Below are 9,310 nucleotides of genomic sequence, written 5' to 3' on the forward strand. Positions count from 1 at the left end.
TCCCGTGTCGCAGTAGGTGCTGGCACGAAAAAGATTCCTCACTGCCGAGTATAGGACAAAATTTGCAGCTCTCCACCGGCAAGTGGTGGCGTCTCCATATGAGTGAAAAATTTTCGAGAGAGACGTTAAAACAACATACAAACAAACCTAACCTAACCTAGATCCATTTTACCATATTAGCATTTGATAATCGTTACAACATGTAAAAACTTTCGTGATATCTAGCTATTTTTATCCATTTAGAATATCATTTACAGAAAGATGTTTGTTTACATTCAATGTGGAGGTTGTCTCCACCGTTTGCAACAAGTCATCTTAATAAAAACACATGACAGCATATAACAAGCTAATTCAGAGAATTTGTGTCCCCCCGCTTAGGGAAAAAAGATGCGCAGTTCGGGGGGGGGGGGGTCACACTGCCCCCCCCCCCCCCCTGTATTTGTTTAATTATTAAATGTATACATGTATATTGTAGCAAACTTAAAAAAAACAATATGAATATAAAGATTTGATTGCTTATTCTTTAATATGTGTATAGAAGACTTTTTTAATATACTATACACAGAATAATTATCACACTGTAATAGTGATTTTATGAGTTTGTACACGCCAGACATCTTAACTTTTTCATTTCACATGTTGAATAGTATCATTTAGTAAATCAAACAAAAAAACACCTTAAAAAAAGAGAATCGCTCGGGGATTAAACCCGGGCCTCTCGCTTGCTAAGCGAGCAAGATACCACTAGACCACGGAGGCACTTGATTTTACAGCAAATTAAATGCAAACATTAAGTCACATATAATGTTTATATTCACGTTTGATATTGTCAAAATTTTACACAATAAATGTTGTCTAATTTAGCCTTTACTAAACAGTTCTAATAGATGTAATTAGAATATAAAGTCCGCCTGTATTATACGTAATACCACTCGTCATGCCCCTGTGCTAAAATAGTGACAAGCGACTTTTAAATACAATAAATAAAACTTTGAAAGGGGCAAGAGAGGCCATAGGGAGTTATGGTATAAAATTTCGTTGCAAAAGCTCAAAAGCTTCTTGAGATATCGCCCGGAAACGAAAGTGTTACACACAGACGGAATTTATTTACGACCTTGAACTTTGACCTTTTGACCTCAAAATCAATAGGGGTCTTCCTTAGGCCACAGGGAGTTATGTAAATTTTCATTGCAAAAGCTCAAAGAATTCGCGAGATATCGCACAGAAACAACAGTGTTAAAACAGACAGAATTTATGACCTCGACCTTTTGACCTAAAATAAATAGGGTTCTTCTTTAGGCCATAGGGAGTTGCTATGCAAAATTTCATTGCAAAAGCTCAAAGGGTTCTCGAGATATCTTGCGGAAAAGAAAAGTGTTACAGACGGACGGACAGACAGACCCAAATTAATATCCCCCACTTTCAGTGAAAGCGGGGGACAGATATGTTTACCTTCGCTTCTAATTGGATTTTCGGTGTTATTTTGCCTTTTAATTTGTGAAAGGAACTACATATATGCGTGTGTCCTTTTTCCTCCATACTTCGGGTTGAGTCTACCGCATGCTACCTCTTTAGTAAGACGACCTCCGATTGGCCAGCGTAGTGTTTATAAACAGAGAGGCGTTGCAAAGGTAAAGTCTGACAGTTTTCTTGTTCTAAATCCAGCAGTATGTCACAACAGCAATTACTGCACGACCCAGCGAAGGTGCTGCAGAAGGTGATTATTTATTAAATTATAAAGCTTGTATTGTAGGAGGTCGATCCGCTCCTTCTTTGTTATTGTTTACATTAGTCACGGTACATCCGCACCTTCTCGGATAAATGCACCTTCCCCCAATTTATTGAATACGAGGTGCATACGCTTGCACCTTTACCAGAAACCAGTTGAAGAATATTTTCCTATAACCTACATCTATTTTGAGTGTTTTTATATTTGTTCTACGTCGCCCGCGTGGCGCAGTGGTTAGAGCGTCTGCTCTAGAGTCACGAAGTAAGGAGTTGATCCTTACGTGCAGGTTCGAATCCCACTGTGGGACGTAAAGACCGGTCCTTCGGATGAGACAGTATAAACCGAGGTCCCGTGTCGCAGTAGATGCTGGCACGAAAAAGATCCCTCACTGCTCAATGGCCGTAAGTGCCGAGTATAGGACAAAATTTGCAGCTCTCCACCGGCAAGTGGTGGCATCTCCACATGAGTTAAAAAATTCTCGAGAGGGACGTTAAACAATATAGGTTGACTTCGAGTGAAAACTCTAGTTGGTATAGGAAGTGCTAGATCGCATGCGCAAACTATCGAAGAAGTCGAACACAGAATAGTCTCGTTAGATAGAGGAAATATGGCTGACTTGCTGTTTTTCATAGAAATGATTACAGATGAAGAGGAGTTAATGGCGATTTAACAGAAAAAATTATCTTGTAATTGTTAATATTTGGACAACATCAAGAGAAGGTCAACCCCCCAAAGTTCGCACGTATGAAGAGGTTTTAAGTGAGATAAAACTGTATAGAAATGTTGGCGATTTCAAGATTCATTACAGAATCGATTTAGAAATGTTTGATTTCATGTTGCGAGAACTTCATAGAAGTGTAGAGCGCCATAACCGAGGGGGGTCAGCACCTGTCCAGTGAGACCGAGAAACAGCTGCTTGTTTTTCTTAACTTCATAGGAAATCAACAGTCTATTAGAGAGTGTGGACATTTTTTTGGACTTTCTAAATCCACCGTCCATGAAATTATAAACCGTGTCATGGACGTAGTTTTGGATCTGCAAACGAGAGTATTACACTCATGTTTTTGGATTTTTTAATTATGAACTGGGTCATAAAATAGCAAATATTTCTGAAAATTGTTTGTTAAAACATATAGTCAAGACATATCAATACATACGTTTGTTTATATATATATATATATATATATATATATATATATATATATATATATATATATATATATTTAAAACATTGCTGTGACGTCATGCCTTTGTTCTTGCAGTCTAAAAATTTACCTGTAGCTGTCCGATAATAACATTTAGCAGTCCAATAATATATTATCGGACGGCAGTGATAACAAAATCGGACAGTAGTTAAAAAACAACAACTAGAGTAAAATCAAGGTTTAATTTGTCCAGAAACCAAAAAAAAGGTTAGGGAAAAAAATTCAGGGAAAGCGAACGCGAGGAAATTAAGTTGTTAAAAGTTGCAAATCCAAGAAGAAACTAGAGTTTTAACCTTCCTCAAAAGTAACACTTTCCATTCGTTTTTTTTGCAAAGCATTTTCAATACCGCACTGTGAATAAGCCAATTCAAATCCATATCTGATAAAGAACCAGTCTGCGAATCTCTTCATTTCACGAAGTTTGTTCGCCAATGACCGCACTTTTAAAACCCAAGATTTTCATTATATCATCCAATCAAAATTTTAGATAAAAATCCGCATTTTTACTTTAAATGCATGTGAAGATATCATCCAACACTGTATCTGGATCAATGTCAAACGCACTAAATAAAAAAAAATATTCCGAATCATAAAAAAAAAAATCCTTCATCACCTGACCACTGTCATTAGTTCCTGCTAAGCCAAACGACTGCCATTGAATGAATGAAACAAAAGAGTTCACTTACTGATTTTACTGTCTAAAGAAAAAAAAACTTTCTCTTTTCTTTTGTCTACTTATTAGATGGTTTCAGGTAGAAAACTATTGATGCCTGAACTCCTATTGTGTAATTATCGGACTCCTCTAGGTAACTTTTGGACATTTAAATAGCAATGTTTTAAGTAAGGTATATGCCTCATACAATTCTATATGTAAAATTATCAGACTGTTTTCGGCCCTAACGGGCCTCAAACAGTCTGATAATTTTACATATAGAACAGTATTCGGCATATATCCATTACATATATATATATATATATATATATATATATATATATATATATATATATATATATATATATATATATATATATACAATGCTGCATGTGCAAATGCATCATTAAAACAAGAAATCTTTAAATATTTAAGAAAAAATGTAATCAGAAATCTATGGCCTACTATTACGTTGGTCAAACTTTAATCTTTCACATTTCATTTACGGTAGATCATTCAGTGGCCATCTGCTCAGAAACGGCAGCAAACTGCAAGAGAGGTAGAAGACAAATACGGCATTTCAGATGTGATAGGGTTCATGGATGGCACTCATATCAGACTTGCAAGTGCACCTGACGGTGACAGAGACTATTATAACAGAAGAGGTTTTCCATCAATGCAGTTACAGGTACTTCCAAAATTATTGTATAAAAGTAGTGTAAAGAGGATCCATGTATTCCATTTTACCTTTTAATTTCAAGATGTGTTGAAAATGAAAATTAAACATTTTAAAATCATTAGGTCACTTCCAGTTTTAATTTAAAAACTTCTCTGAGAAGAATATGTTACCATGTTTACTAGAACTTGTCACGTATCTTTATGCCTTTTTAAAATAATATATCCTCAATTTTGCAGGTTGTGACCGACAGCAACATGCTAATCATAAGTGCATACACAGGGTGGCCTGGATGCACCCATGATGCAAGGGTTCTGCGTAATTTAACACTGTATCAGAAAGCGGAAGAGGGCCAAGCCATAATTAACAGTCATCACATTTTGGCTGACAATGCCTATCCTTTGCGCAATTGGCTAATTTCACCATTCAAAAATTATGGACACCTTACACCACAACAGCAGAGATACAACACCAAACTGTCTAGTGCAAGACAATCAGTAGAAAGGTGCTTTGCCCACCTTAATGGAAGGTTTCGTCGTTTGAAGGAGGTGACATTTCACAACCCAAGGCATATAGCAAAATTAATTATGGCTGGGTGTATTTTGCACAATTTGTGTGTGATCCACACTGATGACATTGAAGAGTTCATGGACAATAATGCAATCCTAGAAGATGCAGAGAATGAATGTGAGAACATCTACCAACATGGAGTTCATGGTGTGGCGAGGAGACTAAGACTTCTTCAACAAATTTAAAATATGTGTGACCGTGAAAACGGAACACTTTATAAAATGGATGTGTAATCAGGGATGTGTATACTTTTGCAAGTTGCCTATCTTGTTATAATGAAGGATCCCGGTGTAATCAACTATTCTTCACCCTGTTTTCATCAATTTGACTTGCTGATATTGATCCTAAAATTTGTAATAATATGAATGCATTTAATAAATATTATGACAGTGTACTGAAGAGCAGAAAGAGTTCAAAATGATTATTAATAAGTTCATACATATAAGCAATAAGCATATTGGTTAAAATTTTCAATATGACACAAAGGCGGATGCTTCTTACTTGTGTCAAAGAACAAGATTAAGGATTTTTTCTTAATTCTTCCCTAAATATGGTGTGTTAGGCCAAGTTTTACAAAATAACTTAAGACTAAGAACAACATGTAATACTGCTAATAAATTTCTAATTTACATTTATTTGAAAATGGTGCAATCCTTTAAAAAAAGAATTTAGATTATTTTATGCAATCAATTTTTATTAGAATCATTCATTTTGCAAGATTTTAAAGTCTACTTTAACTTTTTGGTTTTCTTGAGTTCTTTTGTAAATAAGCCAATAAACTATGAAATCTGCAAAGTGTAGAATGTTTTAAAATGTGTAAACCCTGTTTAAGTGTATAATTTAGTCCCATAATATAACCGTTTTGCTCTATGTTATGTGCTGTACTTCGACTTACTCGCAAAAAACATCCATCCTTAATTGCGCAGCGACAGTAATCTTTAGGAATTGAAAAAGTAATTTTACCATGCTTTCATTGAAAGTTTAATTACACTGGTCTTCAACTACATATTCGAGAATTGTATGCCGAGTACATCATCAGATAAAATATATTATTTATGATGACCTTATATGATAATCAAAGCTTTAATAACCAAGAATGTTGGTAAGAACGAACAACACAATTACGATATATATTTCTAAATATTCCTCTTAAAAATCCTTGTACAATATTCTGCATCTGTAAATAAGCTTTTTTTTTATCCTAATAACTACACAGATATATTTCTGAAAACATTTCTTTGGACTATAGACAGGTTAGCAGTCATCTTCCTTATCATTCTATTCAAGCTTTTGAAAGTTAGGTTGAAAAGGAAAACAAATCGTTGAAGTAATTTTCATTTTATTCATGAAACTCTCCCTGAGCAATTTAAAAAATAAAAACAAGATTCCCCAATATAACAATAATACTGGAACTGACTTGACATATGACGCATGCACATTTATGTACATGTACTTGATAATGTGACATAACGGTATCACAATGGAAGTATTTGCATTGGAGATAACAAAAACAACCGTAAAAAAAAATATTATACAAACTTTATAACAAAAAAATTTTAACAACAAAAACAAAAAAGGGCACATGGGTTTCATTGCTCACTTACACCATGTTGCTATGATACATGTGCGGGTCACAATATAAGACGACAGATTTACAAATAGCTCTTGCATGAAAAGTTTAACAACTTTATTCTTATTGTATTTATGATATCTGAAAGTTTTTTTTTTATTTGATGCTGTACCTAACTTTGACCCCCTTTCAAATGTCAGAACCCAAATACTTAAAAAAAAAAAATAAAGCTTGCCTGCATAAACAAAAGGAATGTTTTTCAGCATTTCTTGCCCACAAGCTTAAAAAGATTAACTGAACTCATCCTTTTTGCCAATATTAAACAGGTTATTTAGTACTGCTCTTCGGTGCAGCACTATAGAAAAAAATTAAAAATCAAAAAAAGTCTGACTATCAGCAACTGGGATCTAACTGTTCTTGATCACTTTTTAGACATTATTTCAAGAAATTTATCAAATTTCTGCATTTTGTCGTTATGCATTTTTTCCATCTGGCTTAGGAATTGAGAATGTTGTTCTTCCAGAAGCTCACGAACATCCTGTTTACATGTCTTCATTTTTTTCTTCTTTTTCTTCATGCTTATCATTTCCTCATCTACATCATCATGTTGAACTTCATCTATTTTTTTTATCCGAATCAATACATGTAGTATGTTTGGGTTTTGTGCTTGCTTCTGTGCCCAAGAATTGGTCGAATTCTTCTTTGTGGCTGAAATGTTTGGCTTCCGTGCCAGTTGGAGCATCTATTACTTCTTTCCATTTTTTTTAGGGCATTGTATTTGTACATGCACTGATTCTGAGTTACTCTGCAGTTCAGCATATCAAACAGTTTTTCAGAGATTGCTTTTTAACCATACACAGAGACGTAAGTGTAGTCATGGGCATCGGTCTTACAATAAACCTTTAATACACGATGTCTCTTTTGATTCATTACTACCTTACGTAAATCAACAGTTAGGTCTACATCATATTCGCACCAAACTTTACTCTGTCCCTTTGAAACTTTTAAATAGTCTTCTTGAAAAGGTCAAGGAAAGTCCATTTTTTGATTCCTCGACACCAGAATATAGGCTCGGATCTGTAGTTATGGATATTGCCAATCATAGGCTTTTTAAACCCCCGCGTTTTACTGAAGAAAATGCAGCTAAAACAATCCGTGTTTTTCCTTAAACTTCAATATGCCAACAAAGGAATTGACGCGGTTAATATAAGTAATATTCTTAATCACAAAAGGGTCCAGTCTTGTATTCCACCATATTTCAAGTTAAAGACTACACCTTGTATTTCCTACAAATATACATCGACTATTGCTTCCAAACTTTTTAATTACAAGAAAACTTTACAGGGCCTGGATATCGAATATCTGAAACATAATCCTCCATCGTGTTCATGTTCTTCTTCGCCCTATAACTATAGTCCTGCTGGACACGTTATTACTGGTGACGTAAATATAGTTAATAATGAGGACCTTAGATCACTAATTTTAAAAGGTCCTAAATTTAGGGAACCCAGATCCTTCAACTGGCGTAAGAATTTCATAAATATCATGGATTCTGTAGAGGACTACGCCAGGCGATGGGCCAGACATGAAAAAGAAGACCTTGACACTTTGTCAGAATGGATTAAATGTATCAGATGTATGTTAAAATCGCGCATTAAAAAATTGAGAGGCAATATGAAAACCATCTATCCTTCTGTATTCAATAATCCAGAAGTGAAAAAAGAATTAGATAGATTACATGATCAGTACGTACTGGTCCCTGCTGACAAAGCAGGTAACAACATTGTCTTTGTTTGTAGGGCTCATTATATTAAATGTATTTTAGAGGAACTTGGATTTAATTCTACAAGTGGTAATCCAACTTATACTCATAGTTCCCTTTCTAAGGAAGAAATTCTTCAAAATCTTATGTCAGTTTTGAATATTTTTAATATTCCAAACAACCAAGATGAATTCGAATTACCATATTTATATTGGATTCCGAAACTTCATAAAAATCCTTACAAACAAAGATACATAGCGGGTTCCAGTAAATGTTCAACCAAGCCTCTGTCTTTACTCCTCACTAAGATATTAACAGTGGTGAAGGAGAAACTTCAAGAGTACTGTGCAACAATATATTCGAGAGGTGGTGTAAATCAGATGTGGATACTTAAAAATTCCAAGGAACTTTTGGAAAATTTGAAATCACAAGATTTTACCAAAATCAACAGCTTAAAAACTTACGACTTTTCAACTTTATACACAACTATTCCCCACGATAAATTAAAGTCCAGGCTTTTTGATATCATTGACAGCTGATTTTTCAATAAAAATGGAACTCGTAAATATACTTACCTTGTCATTGGTCATTTGCAAAATTATTTTGTTAAAAAACATTCTGATTGCACACACAAGTACTCTGAAGTTGACATTAAAAAGATGCTTGAGTTTCTGATTGACAATATCTATGTGGTTTTTGGAGACCAGGTCTTCCAACAATCTATTGGAATTCCTATGGGTACCAATTGCGCCCCGTTATTAGCAGACCTTTTTTTGTATTCATATGAAGCAGAATTTGTCCAAAATCTTGTACGTGAAAAGAAGAAAACACTTGCTGTGGCGTTCAACTCGACATTTAGATATATCGACGACGTATTGTCAATCAACAATGGCTATTTTCATTCTTATGTCGATACGATATATCCTGGTGAACTTGAGATAAAAGATACTACAGAGTCTGACACATCTGTTTCATATTTGGATATTTTACTTGAAAAAGACGTTAATGGTAATCTAACAACCAAGCTTTATGATAAACGTGATGACTTTAACTTTTCAATCGTCAACTTCCCTTACTTATGCAGCAATATACCTTCATCACCTGCACACGGGGTATATATCTCTCAGTTGATTCGATACGCAAGAG

General features: G+C 34.6%; 1 protein-coding gene across 1 annotated transcript; it reads left to right on the forward strand.

The window, feature by feature from the left end:
- Positions 1-2,248: 2,248 nt before the first annotated feature.
- Positions 2,249-5,028, forward strand: LOC133191416 (putative nuclease HARBI1). The gene is made up of 3 exons (XM_061327171.1): positions 2,249-2,776; positions 4,098-4,274; positions 4,502-5,028. Exons 1-3 carry the CDS (start codon positions 2,747-2,749, stop codon positions 5,015-5,017), a joined length of 723 nt encoding a protein of 240 aa, XP_061183155.1. The 5' UTR covers positions 2,249-2,746; the 3' UTR covers positions 5,018-5,028.
- Positions 5,029-9,310: the final 4,282 nt, after the last annotated feature.

The sequence above is a fragment of the Saccostrea echinata genome, unplaced genomic scaffold (assembly GCF_033153115.1).
Source record: "Saccostrea echinata isolate AGI-Se365-2 ecotype Australia unplaced genomic scaffold, CSIRO_AGI_Sech_v1 ptg000023l, whole genome shotgun sequence".
In the NCBI taxonomy this organism is placed as follows: Eukaryota; Metazoa; Mollusca; class Bivalvia; order Ostreida; family Ostreidae; genus Saccostrea; species Saccostrea echinata.